Below are 14,959 nucleotides of genomic sequence, written 5' to 3' on the forward strand. Positions count from 1 at the left end.
GATCCATTGAGTGCCCATTTTAATTACATAGATGGAAGGATTACAAGAGGACAGTATTTTATGTCTACCTGCTGCTTACTGTGAGGTCAGTTCTTCAAATTTTTATTACTAGACTCTTACATAAACCTTTGAGTTAAATTTCATTTCCAAATACACAGAGGGAAGTTTGTGGGCCATAGTCGTCTTTATTCATTATATGGTTTTGTGTTGTTGTTGTTTTTTTTCCTTTTCTTTTTGTTTTTGTCTCTTTTTACCTCCAAAACGGAATGTTTTATTTTATATACAGTATACATTTATATATCTTATGTATATATACATATATAATTATATATGAAAGAATTGTGTGGCTATTTGCATATAGATGCTTGAACACTGTTTCACAAGTCAGGTGTGTTAAACTCCTACCATAGCTATCTATCTAAAGCCTTGGTTTTGAGCTGATTTTTCTTTGGAAATGCTTTCATATAAGGTAAGGTAAATGAAGTAGCTTTTATCGCAAGACTTTTTTTTTTCATATCAATTCTCTTTCTAGCGTGCAATGATGCGCTTCTCAGAGTTGGAGATGAAAGAAAGAGAAGGCCAAACAGCTACCAAAGACTCAGAGGTCTGCAGATTGAGCCAGGCAGACTGGGAGAACTTGAAAGGAAACAGTGAAAAGAAGCCAAAGTCTGTCGCTCTGGAAGATGCCATTGCTGACCAAAATGACAATGACAGATGTAAGCAAATTTGGATGGCTTTCTGAAGTGTGTATGTGTCTCTATGCTGTGGCAGCTTGCAGCAAAGCTGCACAGGCAGTGTAAATCTTCATGTTCACGCGATGCTGCTGGTTGAAGTTCCTGACCACAGCCTCTGCAGATACGGAGCTGCCAGAGCTGGTGCTCTCTGTGCTTGTTTGGAGTCTGCAAGTTGCAGTTGTACTTGCTTTTCAGCAGACAGTTAACTGGCACCAGAGTTACTGTCTGGAGGAGATGGTGTGTTTAATTGATGAGGTGGCACGTGAACCAGTGAAAGCGAAGATTTAAGGTTATGTTTTAAATGCAGAACAATGGTGGGGGAAGAGTGAGAGCCAGCAAGGAGTTCAGTTTCCTAAAGGTGCCCTAGCAATGGGAAATGCCAATGATGCAGCTAGGATGGAGGGGAGAAGGGTGGTGGAGAATAAGGATGTAGTCTGCCAGGCTGAGTTACCTGTAAAAGCTGTCTGTAAAACTAAGCCATGGGAGGCTAGTTTGCCTGGGTGACTTCTTGCTGCAGTGGCTGGGGGGAGTATGTATGCCGAGCTTATGCAGGTCTTTGAGGGCAGATGGGTGACTGCAGAATTACTCAAGGAGCTAGCTCCTGCCTCTAGGCTGTGACAAGATATTGCAGAACTGTCAAAAACATATGCTAGTACCCCTGTTCTAAAAGCTAGATAAACTAAAAATAAATAAATCTCTATATACATTTTTTAAATTTGAGCTCATCTGGTTTCCATCAGTTTCCCGAATTCTTTTACCTATACGGTTAAAAAATGGATCAGTTTCTCCTGTTGCTACTTCAACAACTCAGAAAAAAAAACTCTGCTGAATCTATTGCAAAACAAGAGGAAACACCCTGCAGACTGCACCATGCATGTGTGTGCGTGTGTGTGCACTGTGTAACTTGATTAAGTGTGCTCTTCTTTAGGTGGAGATTCATGATGAGTAGGGCTAGTAGAAAATTTCATTCAGGCAATTTAATAACTTTGAATTATTATTTTGGTCTTTGGTTAATGCTTTTGGCAGAGAGCATGCTGGTCAATCGTACTTGCCTGACTACTCACCTAAATCAAGTTACTGTGGTGTTGCTGTCACTGAAATAACAGTCTCAACAAAAATGAGACTGGCAGAATAGCAAGGGAAAGTTTTAATCCTGGAAGTAGAGGAGGTACCAGGGTGGGGCGAAGGAGGTCGGAGCCCCTGGAAACTAAATGGGTTTACCCTTCTCCAAACTATATTGAGGTGGCTGTGGAGAGGAAGACACTGCTGCCTTTGCAGTCCCCATGCTAACGCTGAGCGCTCAGCAAGCTGGCACCTTGGATATTGTCCTTGCAGACTACCTTGGTCCTCAGAGGGCCCAGGGTGCCCTGGTGATGTTCTCTGTTGAATCCCACCCTGGGTGTACTGGAAAGCATGAAGAATAGCAGCAGCAGCACCTGGGTTGTGGCTGTAGGGCAAGATGGGTCCAGCAGGGTGAGGCAGTGGTGGTCTGTTGGGCCAGGGATGAGTGAAGGGGAGGGAGAGCCTATCTGGGGTGTGGGGCATGCTTTCAAGAGTGGCAGGGTGTTGGGCTGTGGAAAGGAAGAGTGTGTTTGCTGAAACAACCCTCCTCCCATCCTTGAAAAAGACTGATGATGTGGTGTGTCCTTAAATGCATCATTTAGTGAGGTCTCTGGCACTTGAATCTGCTGGCTGAAATGTGTTTGAGACTATTAAATAACTGTAGAAAGCAGGGAAAGTATGTTCAGTCTCACTTTAGTTCGTTCATCTCATCTTCTAATTAGCTCTGACTTAACAGGCTATTTCAGAGTTTGGCCAAATGTCTAAACTCCTGAAAGCACAGATCTGTTCTGCTGAGGGAGCTCTGTATGCCTTGCTGTAGAGCAGCAGATACTTACTGGTAGAGGTTGAGGTCTCAGTAGCAGTTTTTTTTATTGTGGTGGTTCACCTCCTGCCCCTGGGGATAGTAGCTGATAAATCAGGAAGCTGAGCTTCACACTTCTTGAATGCCTCTAAGTGTAGTGGCTTGGGCTCTGGTGGGGCTTGAGCTGCCAGTGGTCTTGATGCATCTCTTTGCTAAGTGATGGGCAAAGGGAAGATGTGCTCTGCCTGCTCTTTCCATTCATCTATCACCTGTGAGAGCCAGGGCTACTTCTCTCCTGCCTTCCCTTTCTCTCCAGTTTCTAACCACACTGTTGTTGCGTTGGGCTTTAAAGCTCTCAAACGGGAACTAGCTGATGGCTTGCAACCTCTTTTGTTTTCCTGCAAGTGATCTTGCTGCTGAAAAGATGGTTCACCTGAATTTATACAGCTTTCATCCAATGCTGGATAAAATCAAAGCAGCGTGCCTTTGCATGTGTGAGCGGTGGGCAGCACAGCAGCAAAACCAGCGAGCTCTTAGGTGGGACCCCCACTGTGAACACTTCATCTGCTGCCCAGTGTTGGCAGCAAAGAGGAAAACCCCAACCAAAATTCTTATTGTGGCATGGAGCCGGCTCACAGGGCTCCTCTGCTGCTGGCTTGGTGTGGCTGTGGCCGAGCTTGGCGTGGAGCTCAGGAGCTGATGAGGGCCTTAGCAGCTGCTCACCCCTTCCTCTCCTCTGAATCTATCAGTGCGGTGACAAGGACAGCAACAAAAAGCTAAATAACACAGGCAGGTGATACTTACAGAGACATCTGATAGAACTGAAGATCCTTTCTTTTGCTTGCCCTGGGACTTGCTAATTTTCCTAGCTTTGTAGCATGAGTATGGACTTTTTTGGAAGCAAATTAAGGCACAGTATTTGATTCCTTAAACTTTTCCTCTGACTTGGTGGTGCATGCTTTTGCTGTACTGACAGTCTTTTTAAGCTTCCTTGTGCCTTCTGGAGAAAGATAAAAAAGGTGGGGTTTCTGTTGTGTGTCTTTTTGTTTTTTTAAAAAGGATTGCATTAAGGGAGGTAGTGGTGTTAGCTGATTAATGGGCAATTAAATGGAAGGAGTAAAGTAGAACTGCTTTAATTCTTTCCCATCTCCTTTAGGTTTTGCCAGGTAGTCTGAGAGCAGCTGTGAAGCTGCTTTGTTGCCAGGGTGACTTGTAAATGTTGCTGAGGTGATGCTGCTCCGGTGCATTTCCATAGCACAAACATGATAAATTATGGGATGTATATGTCATGAGTCATAGGATTGTTCAGAGATCAAGTGATTTAAGCTATTGGCACGGACACATGCATCAATACGGGCATGTGATGATCGCATGTTGGTTCATAACAAAGCTCTTCTAGTGGTATTGAAAATCATACCCGAGTGTGAAAGATTGAATAAATTCTACGAGCTGTGAATTTCTTGATTGTAGAGTATGATTTCACTGATTTATCTAGTTCTCAAGGAGGAAGACACTGCCCATTTAAGCCTTAGCTGGGGAAGATAAAACCTGATGTGTTAAAAGCCTGGTCTTAAGGCCTGAGGTCATGGGGAAAAAGTTAAAGCAGTTTCTGTATGTGAAAATAGATGGTGTAATGTTCCAAAATGTTTAGAGCTGTTCTTCACTGTCAGAGCGAGATGCTGGTGTCCCTTTGCATGGCAATCACCCGCTTTGCTTTTCTTCCTGGGCTGTGTGTGTACCTGAATAAATGAAAGATGGAGACAGTAAACATGTCCTTTGCCCTGGTCAGTTATTATCTTCCTGACTGTGGACATGGTGCCAAAAAAAAAAAAAGAGGGGGGAACAAACTCTTGTGCTGGCACAATGGCAGTTGCTTGTTAGTGAGGTATAGTGGGATTGAGCAGAAGAAAACAAATTCAGAAAGTTCCCAAGAAGTGGTGCTGGGAGGGAAAATGAAACCAGCTAGGTTTCCACTCTCCCATGGCATACTTAGAATTGGCTGCTGAAGGTGACTCAGGGAATTTCTTACTGACGTGATCTCCATGCTGAGTACTGGGTTTTAGCATCTGGATAGTCATTACCATCCTGGGATGAGTAAAGGGTGCCTTGCATAAGTGAGTGCAATGAGAGGTTGCTCCAGGGATGAGGGAAGGCTGTTTTTAGCTGCCATGTTATTTTGAACAAAAGAATTGCATCTTTAAACACCAAGATGTGTTTCCTTGTTTGCATTGCATGGGAAGGCCTGGTCTCAAACAGCTGACAGCAACAGGAAGATGGAAAAATGAAGGGAAGTTTTTTTGGGTAGCGTGTTCATGCGTGTGTGCAAATGTTTCTCTGAGATTGTAGCCCATGAACTAAGGAGATACTGCTTCAGGCAGAAACCATCTGAGGAAAAGCATCTACTTAATTCTTCCGTGTTTCTAGTTGGGCAGGACAGTGAGTGAGTAATGGTTTGAGTTGTTGGTGCTGGTTCTCACAGCTGGTGTGAGACTGACAAATGCTGGAGGCCCAAGGAAGGAACAGTTCTGGGAGGTTAATCTCTCTACTCCTAGAGGTATGTTGCTATGAGAACTCAGCATTTATCCTGTGTTTCTGGTTACTTTGTTGCTGTTTGAATAATGGTTATATGAAGGCTGCAAGTATTTTATTGTTTTCTTCCTGGGGCACAGAAAAGGATGTTGTAGATATGTGACAGGGGGGAACAAAAGCAAACAAATTCTCCTTGTCTTTGTTGGGCATGCAAGAAATGCTTATGTTGCTGTGCCTCATGTTGACATTTATGTCTTAATTTGGGGAGACATTGCGTCTGATCCGGGTTGCTTGCAAAACAGTTTGAGGACAGAGTGGAATCCGGTGGTAAAATATTAATAGGGCCTGTGCTCCGTGAGGCGGCCACTGCTGCGCCAAGGGGAAAAACCTCTGGGCATGCAACGTGTCTGTGCAGGCTGCGTAGAGAGCCTGACAGCCTGTGGGCTATGCCGTGTCCCAAGCAGCATCTGACCTTTGTTCTTTCACGGTGAAAATCCAGCTGTAGAAGAGGCGGGGAGTGTCTGTAGCAGAGCAGATAGGCAAGGACATGGCTCCCCGGCTTCACTGTCCTGTGTTGATGCAGGATGGTTGTGCAACCTGGATTAAGGAGCCGAGATGTCACTCCTCTAATGGTCTTAACCGCAACTAGCGGGATGGATTTCAGAGGTGGTGTGTGAGACAGGCAGTCCTCGAGAGGAATTTCCAGCTTGGAAGCTGAGTAGGCGTAGCACTGGTAGCCCGAGGGGCCCCCTCTCAGATTTGATCAGAGAGCAGTGGCAAAGGTGTCTCAGAGTTCCTGGCAGCTTGGTCTTTTTGGATGAACTTCAACAGGTGTGTGCCGTTCTCCGCAGCACACAGAGGCCCACAGAAACGCTGGCGGTGACAAGCTGCTAGTGAGGTTGCAGCAAATGTTTCTTCCCTCCTTTTTTTTTTTTCTTTTTTATTAGCATGGATGGTCTGCCTGTGCCAAATGCTCTTGCAGTTAGAGAAGGAATTAATCTGCAGTGGGTTGCTTTCAGTGGTGGCAGGCTGGAATTAGCTTGCTGTTTCCTGCATGCCCCAAAGATTAAGACCATCAACGCCTCCCTCCCCTGCTGCAGCCTGCTACTTCCTCTGACCCTGCGAAAGCTGCTCCGGGAACTGGTCAGGATGTGACTGCCCTTTCTCAGGCCAGACACCATAAAAAGCAGGAAAGCTGTCTTGATCTAGTGACTACCAGTGTGAACCGTAGCGTGTAGTTACTGGGATGGCTGGAGACGTGAAGGTTTAAACAGTGGAAGTGTGGTGGAGAGTGCCCTTACCTGATCTGTTCAGAGAAACTGAGCATATAAGTATAATGTTTCCGTATGTAAGGGGGAAAAATAGCAGATTGCATTAAAAATGTAAAATGAAATCTGATAGATGCATTTCTGAAGTGATACTTAAAACGTGGCTGGTCCAGCATCTTTTGTGCTGTGTGAAACACAGGACTGCTGGGGCTATTGGTGTGGATATAGGATACAGCTGTTGGGCAGCATCTTCGTGCCAGATGTGCAAACACAAGATGTTGCCAGAATTCATTCTGGTTTCGAGGACACACTGGCGACAAGAGGCACAGTTGTTGTAAGATGAGTACCTGTTTTTTGGAACATGTGAGGCGTGCTAGCCACAAGAAGTGTGACAAACTGCATTTTAAAGTCTTGAAGGGAGCAGGTGTTGGCCGGACAGATTTGCAGAAAGGAGCATTGCCAAATAGCAAAATGGCCTAAGCGTCCTGCTTACCCGGAAAAAGTCAATTTTTGTTTTGGTTTTTCTTGGCCAAGTATCTTCTACTGTTTCATAAAGCCAGCCCTGCAGGCAGCTTCCCAAGCAGTGTAAAAAAATAGTACTGGGATGTCTTCTGGTGCCTGCAAACATTTCCAGAGCCCTGGGTGCTACTTGTAGTCATTTCAAAGTTGTGGTGAAGAAAAATCTCATAAGAGATGAGATGTTTTTTCTCCCCCCTCGCTCTTCTGTTGCTGACAATAAGGATTTCAAGGACAGTTGTGAAGCCAGAAGGTGTTAGCAGAGCTGTGGAAAGGTGCTCCCAAGATAAGATGGGATATGGTTGGGCTGGTAGCATGACAGATTGTGCTTGGTGCTGTGGATCTTAGAGGGGGACAGGAATCAGAGGCAGTGCCTGCCCTGGTGAGGGAAGTGAGCATAAGTTGAAGGCCAGGATTTACAAGGGAGTAGGCTGAGCAAGGGCTGTGGGGACTGGAAGAAGGGAAGGAAAAAGAGAAGTGTCAGGAGTCACAGTAGGAAACCAGCAGTGCGTTTGCAGCAAGGGAAGTGTGAGAATGAGGAAGGGTAAAGAAGAGGATGAGGAAAAGGGAGAGTGAGCCATGGGGATGTAGGACAGCATACAGATGGTTTGATGAACAGCAGCAGGCAAGTGGAAAGAGTGTATTGGTCAGCCAGGAGGACTGAAACACACGGGAAAACCCAATTGTGAGAACTGTAAATGGAAACAGATTACCGTGTTGCAGTCTGTACTGCATGCCTAACCATGCCTTGTCTAGTTTGGTGAAACCCACAAAAAAAATCCTGTTCAAGATGATTGTCATTTTAAGTCAAACATCCGTTTAAAATTGCTTAAGTTGTATCTAAATTTGGGCAACAGTATTGGAGGGGGGAAGCTGAAGTTAGGGTAAGCATGGCAGTGTGGGTGTTTTGTGGCTAGTTTGTCAGACTACTTTCTAGTAAGCTTTTCAAAGCTCACCCTCTTGCCACTGCTGGAAATATTCCCTAAAAAAAAAAGAGGTCCTTTTTTTAAAAGGAGGTAGTGAAGACCATGTGATGTACAGTGACTGGCTGGTTACTTCAAGTGAGGAAACCTTTTTATAACCTTGGATTCAAGTAGTGCTTTTTAGAAAATATCACAGCTATTCTTAGTGGTATTCCCGTTTATGTGTGTGCATGCTCCGTATCCCATTTATATCTCCAGAAGAAGGGATGAAAGCTTTTACTTCAGACTGCAATTCTATGCGAGAAGTTAGGGAAAGAGATGGATTAGTGAAAGACTAATGCTTTATTATCATCAGAAGGTATTGTTTAAAAGAAAGTAATTGCAAAGTGGAGCTTGGGCTATTACTTACCATAATTTGGGGGGGGAGAGGGTGAGGCGGTGAGGTGTCTTTCTGAAAAGGGTCTGTGCTGGGAGTATCTAAATATGTGTTTCTTTAGTAAAAAAAAGCATATTGTGATGTTTCTGTGGATACAAGTATTGTGAATATTGTATTTCTTAAACTGATATAAACCCAACACGAAGTATGACACTTTTGGGAGGGTTTTGTACTTAACTGTTGAGAAAACCGCTGCCTTAGGCTGACCAGTAGAACCTAGTTCTGAAATACCACTTTTTGTTTTTTTGCATGCCTTGTGAGCCATAAGTCATGATGGAGGTGACACTGAAGAGATCAGAGAGCATAGCTTTCTCACAATTAATTGTTTTATATTTATTAAGTCTTGTGGTGTTTGTTTTTTTCTATTTTTAGGTAACTTTATTAGTACAGAAAACAACCAAGGTCACTTTCTTGAAACTCCAGAGGAAAAAGATCTCTCAAATGAGAAATGTTATTTAGAGAGACATTCTATATATGAAAAAGCGGAAGACCAGCCAACAGAAGATATTGGCCAACATCCATGTCCACGTCTGGACAGGAAGCGTAAACACTCTGGTGAGAGAGTGCAAAATGATGGCAGCCAAAATGAAAACTTTGTGGATGAACTGCAGGACGAACTTGTATCAAAAGCAAAAAAGAAGAAGAACTCCAAAGGTAAGACAGCATTTTGCATTGGTCTCTCTCAAGGAATGTCTTGTGAAAGGAACGTCCCTTTGGCTTAATGTGTTTCCATTTTTGAACTTGATAGTTACTAATGTGAGCACTGTCATTTCACTTAAAATTATATATATGTATATATATATATATGTATGTATATATATATATATATGTGTGTGAGTGTATATATATACATATGTATATATAAAAATCTTGGCATATAAGGGTAAAGCACTAGTCATTGGACACTGTAGCCACAGCAGTGCAAGTTACTGTAGTGCATGTAACCCTTAATGAGCGAACCTTTAAAATGCATAGTGTGGTGGTAAAGCTGAGACTATATGCCCCGAAAGTGAAATGTAGCTTTTGTTTTAAGTTGAGGGGGCTTTTTGATTAATTTTTAGTTATTTTTCCATTAGATGACTGGCCTGAGAGGGAAATGACAAACAATTCCTCTAACCACTTAGAAGAGCCCAATTGTAATGAGGTGACCAACCTGAAGGTGTGCATTGAATTAACAGGGCTCCATCCCAAAAAGCAGCGTCACCTGCAGCATCTTAGGGAACTATGGGAGCAGCAGGTGTCACCAGAGAGATCCCCGTCCGGCAAGTTGGGCCGGCAAAGCAGGAAAGATTTAGCTGAGGCTGTTCAGCCAGAGGCCACTGCAAAGGTCAAAGACTTCACAGAAGAAAGGCACACCAAGAAAAGGTCAGAGGCCAAAAGCAATAGAAGTTGGTCTGAAGAGTCCCTCAAAACAAGTGACAATGAACAAGGTATGCAGAGACTACTAGGGAAACCAGACGGCTTTAGCATTTACAGTGACGCATGCTGCCACCAATGTTAAGGAATTGTCAAGAGCTTTTTTTTTTTTCTGTTTAAAATTGTATATATATATATATATTTCTGTAGACATCCATTTGTATAAGGACTGACACCTCCTTTTTTAAGAATTGCACTGTAGCTGATACTTGGCAGACAAGAAAATGTGTTTGTGTATGTGTGTGTAACTATGTGTTTGTGTGTGTGTGTGTGTGTTTTGGCTTTAAATACTCTTTCATAGATGAAGTTTAAGTCTCTAGAGAGAGAGCTGGGGGAGGGGGCATACAGCATGGGCATGCTTCTGGTTGAGGGAGGGAGCAAACAGGCTGTTATGTGATGTAAGAGTGTATAGCCACATGTAGGATTTGAGGGGCTGTGACCCTCTGAAGCAATATCAGCACAGCTAGCAACTCTTGCTCTCGGGAACCCAACATCTCCAGCAGCCTTGGCACTGCTGGGTTTCCCTGCCTTTCCCTAGGGCATTTGCACAAGAGCAAAACTTGTCCTCCTGGAGAGGATGCCAGGCATGTCCTGTAAGTGGCCTCACTCCCTGTCCCTTTGGCAGACATCTTCCCAGTGTCTCTCTTCTGAGGGTTCACTTCCTCAATGCACATCAGTTTTGCTTGACTTGTTTCTGGCTGTTTCTTCTGCCCCACATCCTTTCCTTCTTTCTCCCGCCCCACCTCTCCCCCTTCTCTGCTCAATCTCTATCCTAGCAGAGAGCCCAAGGAAGTGATCTGCCAAATTTCCCTTCAAGTGGGCAGGATGCTCTCCTGTCCCCGCTCTTCTGAAGCCCTGGGCAAGATGTGTGTGTGCTCTGCTGCTTTTCCCTTTCCCTGCAAAGTGTAATGGCCATAGTTTGGCTGGAGGACTGATGGGGTTTGGCATCGTGCAGCCTGTGTGAGCAGTGCTGCTACCACATACCCTGACCTTGTCATGATTACCCATCTCTAGGCACAGCAAGGAGCCTTTTTCTCCTTTTTTTGCTTTTCAGAGTAAAGGTTGGAAGTTCTTTTCTTCCTTCCTCTTCTTCTCTCACCTCTTCAATTCTTGTGCCAGCTTTTGAGGAAAGGCCATTCTGGGATGGGGAGCTCCAAGATGGATGTTTGGGCTTCCACCTTCACAGATTTGGGATCTTCTTCAGTCTGGTAGACATTGACCCTCCAGCTGGCCTAACCTGTAGTTTAGCTGATACCCTATCAAAAGAGAGAAGCATGATAAGAGTGGATCCTCTTGTCCCATGCCATGGAAAGGACTGAGTCTAGATCACCCCACACTGGTTAGTTTTCCTGGGTAGCATCTCTGAAACAATGAAAGAGTATTGGCTTCCCTTCTTTCTTAAAGCTCCTCATCCATCTTTTCTCTTGGTAGGGCTATCTGACTGCAGAAAACCCCAAACTTTGGTTCTTATTTATGGGTAAGGGTCTCCAGAAGGATTTGTGAGGCAGGAGATCAAAACTTAGTTTAAAAGAAGCTTTGACTCTTATTCCCTTGCTTCATGTGCTGCCTTGGCAAGCATGGTATCAGGTCAAACATCCCTGCCCATCTCCTGCTCCGCTTTGTACTTTGCAAAAGAGGTACCTTGCAGAGATTAAATGAGGGTCACTAACAAGAAGCTACATTGTGTAAGAATGTTCTAGCTTTCCCCTGTAATGCCTTGTATGGCAGCTACAGATTTCTCTTATGCATGACCTTGTGAAAGAAAAAGAGGTGGCTCCCATTCCCAGAGGTATTCAGATTTAGTTGACCCATGGCTATGAAAAATGTCTTCATTTTGGAAGCTACTATAAAACTGTGAACCTAAGCTCTGCTTCACCATTCATTGTGCAGAGGCACTAGAGATTATTTAGATCAGTATGCTGACCATCCTATGTCCCCATTGTGGTGTAGACCTTTGAATATCTGTTCACTACTATTAGGACATTTTTTTCCCCACTATGTGACAAAACATCCTCTGCCTGACAGTCACATAGGAATGGAGACCTCCAGCTTGTCTTTCTTGCCTGGGACTAGTCCTTTAACTTTTCATTAACAAGCAGATATTGTGAATACAAGAATATACCTTGTCACTTGCAGCTTTTTTTCACTCTTGAGTCTGAGAGAAGCTGTTCCTGGTTCCCAAATACTGCTTCTGAATGTAGTAGTCTCCGCTGCAGGGAAGCTGGGTCTATCACAAGAATCAGGGCATCAAGGTCTTCACCTCTGTTGGTGAAGCCTCACTTTTAACAGCAGGATGACTTGCCACCTGTGACTGCAAATCTCCGGGACGATGGAGCGTGCTGACATCTGGGCTGGCTGCTGCACTTGTGTTCATGCTGGGATTTCAGCGCAACAGGAGTCATGCATTCCATTGAAAGCTGCCACCAGGCTGTCACCCCTCTTGTCCCTTGTTCAGTGCCTGTTGGCTGGGTGACCAAGCAGTAGTGGCTGGAAATGTTCCTTTGGTCATTCTGGCTGTCATCTCTATGCAGCCTCATAGCTAAGGGTCAGAACCACATGAGTCAGGATGCATCTTGCTCAGGATTGTTTTGGGTTCCTGCCTCATTCCTCCTCTTCTGTGGTGCTGTTGCCTGTCCTGGCTCTCTGAAGCACAGCACAGCTCTACAAGCGCAGGGATGCCTGCAGTCTCCGGGGCATCGTGCTGCTTGCCTGGACCCAGGGCAGGAGCCGTGGTCTCTGCTGGAGTGCCAGCTAAGCAATAACCTCCTGGTGCTGCCAGCGCTGTGGTAGCCTCTCTTCTGATGGTCCTCCGGGGAGCTTACAGCCGGTCACCCGCTGTGAAGAGAAAACTCAGCGGTCTTCTTAATCTCCAAGCTGCCCGGGCAGCATGGAAACAAAAGCCTGGAGGAAAGGAGTTGGGAGGATCTCATCCACCGGGAAAGCTGCCTTGGCTTGCCGGCAGCCTGTTGGCCTCTGGCTTGGCAAGCAGGAGGAGGAGGCAGCTGCCGGGGTGGGAGCTGAACAAGTGAGCATTCAGGTGACGCGGCAGCAGCTGCTTTTCCGTGTGGACCTCTCTGCAGCCTGCTCCTGGGGGAAGGGAGACAGGTCCTGCTTTGAGTCAGAGTTGCCACAACCCACATCAGTCAGAGGCTTGGTTTTTTTGGTTTTTGGTGTAGTGTGTTGTGGGTTTTTTCTGTTTTTTGCTTTTGTTTTATTTTGTTTTAAATTTTTTTTTCCATGGATATTTGGGGATATTCCTGTCCGCTCTTGTTTTTCTTCTCCGTTCACATACGTAGTGGTCAGAAAAATGAGGTGGGATTGCAGAATGAATTGCTTGCCCTTTTTCTGTCTGCATGTTTTGCATTTCTTAGGCTGATGCTTGTCTTTTTCCGGATAGCACTGGCCTCTTGCAATGTTATTGATCCCCAAGCTCCCAGACATAGTGTTGCTACTCTCCATCTCTTGGCCGCAGTAAATGCTTAGCCTGGTGCCTGTTGTCACCACTGTGGAGGGTCAAAGTGGAGTGCAGAGTTTACATGTAGCTTGCAGACTGGAGTACGTATTTTTTGTGCTGGGTAAACTGCTTTCATTGCCTACACATCCCTGTGTGGAAAAGCCTGCAGTTCTTTGAGACAGGCTTCTCTTCCTGTGTTTTTTTTCTCCATGCTTTTGGTATTTCTGTCCTTCTCCAGACCTGTGGGGTTTCTTGTCTTTCTATTCTTGTTGTTCTACATGCATCAGTTTTTTACTTCACTTTGCACTCACCAGACCTCATCGCTGCTGCTTTCCATCTTTGCAGTTTTTTTAGCAACTGATTAAGGAGATAATGATTATGCTTCTGAATTGGAATTGGGCTTTTCATGTGCTACTCCAATTAGGTTAACTGGGAACAGGAAAATTAAACACTCCTTACTTCATGCTGTCTGCAGAGTTGGAAAGACAGCCTTGAATCCGTAGTCTCAGCCTACGTCTAGGCAGCTTCCTTCAGGATTGCAAAGCCTAAAAATATTACTGGATATTTGCTGAACAATCTCCACATCGTGTGTCCCGTAAATTCCCTGACATCTGCTTGGCAAGCCATGGTGTGCATCTTTTTCTAGAAAATGCCTTGAAAGAACTGAGGGATTTCTGTTTTAATCTTTAATCTAGAAAGCGTTCTGCAAGTTGCTTTCACAGATTTATTTAAAAAAAGACAAAAGTGTGAAGCTGCCCACCAAGAGGATTCTAGATTTTATTTTCTTTTTTACTGACTGTCTCTGGATGGAGTTTCTTTAAATAAAAGTCTCTCTTCTCTGATCAGCTGCTTTATTTGCTCCTGCTGCCTCTTCCTTTCTGAAAGTAGCATCACTTCAGAGACTTCTTGGAGGAAAGGAGCCTCTTTTAAGTGCTCGGGGGGTCTTTCCACACCTTCCCTCAGCAGTGTGGTATTGTTTGGCTGAAGTGTCCTTTCCTTTCCAGCAACCTTTAATTCGTTTTTCTGCATTGGTTCTGAGGTCACCTCAATTCTCTCCCCAAGGGAAATTCAGACTATAAAAAGTCAACTTTCCTGCCCTTGTTTTGTTGTAAACCTGCTTGCACTCTGAAAAGATTTAAAAGAAAAAAAGTAACCATGTTTTTTGCATGTGGCCCAGATTGTGGGTTCTATCTGGTCAGAGCTAACCCAGGGAGAAAACCTGGCCCTGCCAGCATCCTGCCACAGGCCCCAGAGCACTGGCCTTAGATCTCTGAGGTCCTTGGGCTTTCTGGTCTCACAGAAAACCTCACTTAACCATTGAATGGTTTGGGTTGGAAAGGCCCTTAAAGATCATCTAGTTTCAACCCCCCTGCCATGCTCAGGGACACCTCCCACTAGATCAGGTTGCTCAGAGCCCAGTCCAGCCTGGCCTTGAACACTGCCAGGGACAAGGCATCCACAGCTTCTCTGGGCAACCTGTTCCAGTGTCTCACCACCCTCACACTAAAGAATTTCTTCCTAATATCTCATCTAAATCTACTTCTGGTTGGGGTCCTTGGAAAAACACAGATGAGCTGGGTGCTTTTCCTGCAAAATCCCTGCACTTTTTGACAGAGGGCTTGCACAGGGCTTCTGTAGGGACGGCTCCTTGCGTAGCCTTTCCTCTCTTGGCTTGCTTTTCAGGTAGAAATGCTGCCAAAATGTTCCTTGTCATATTGCCATCTTAAGGCTAAGCTCCCCCTTCCCCCTGTACTGACCCACTAAGGCCTCATCCATGCTCCAGCCTCTTTGGCTTTCCTTTCCTCCCCCCTATCCCTGT

The 14,959-nt window shown here is 44.9% G+C and overlaps 1 protein-coding gene across 10 annotated transcripts in view; it reads left to right on the forward strand.

Annotated features, from left to right (window-relative positions):
• BCOR (BCL6 corepressor) overlaps positions 1-14,959 on the forward strand; it is an 82,296-nt gene that overhangs the window by 49,304 nt on the left and 18,033 nt on the right. For 7 of the 10 annotated variants that reach the window (XM_030469475.1, XM_030469479.1, XM_030469476.1 and 4 more), the window contains exons 5-8: positions 32-85; positions 533-716; positions 8,643-8,924; positions 9,347-9,700. In XM_030469475.1, the coding sequence (XP_030325335.1) occupies positions 32-85; positions 533-716; positions 8,643-8,924; positions 9,347-9,700 (874 nt within the window). The remainder of the gene's footprint in view (positions 1-31; positions 86-532; positions 717-8,642; positions 8,925-9,346; positions 9,701-14,959) is intronic. The other 3 variants (XM_030469483.1, XM_030469482.1, XM_030469484.1) reach the window with 3 other exon arrangements.

Source organism: Calypte anna, chromosome 1 (genome assembly GCF_003957555.1).
Source record: "Calypte anna isolate BGI_N300 chromosome 1, bCalAnn1_v1.p, whole genome shotgun sequence".
Lineage (NCBI taxonomy): Eukaryota > Metazoa > Chordata > Aves > Apodiformes > Trochilidae > Calypte > Calypte anna.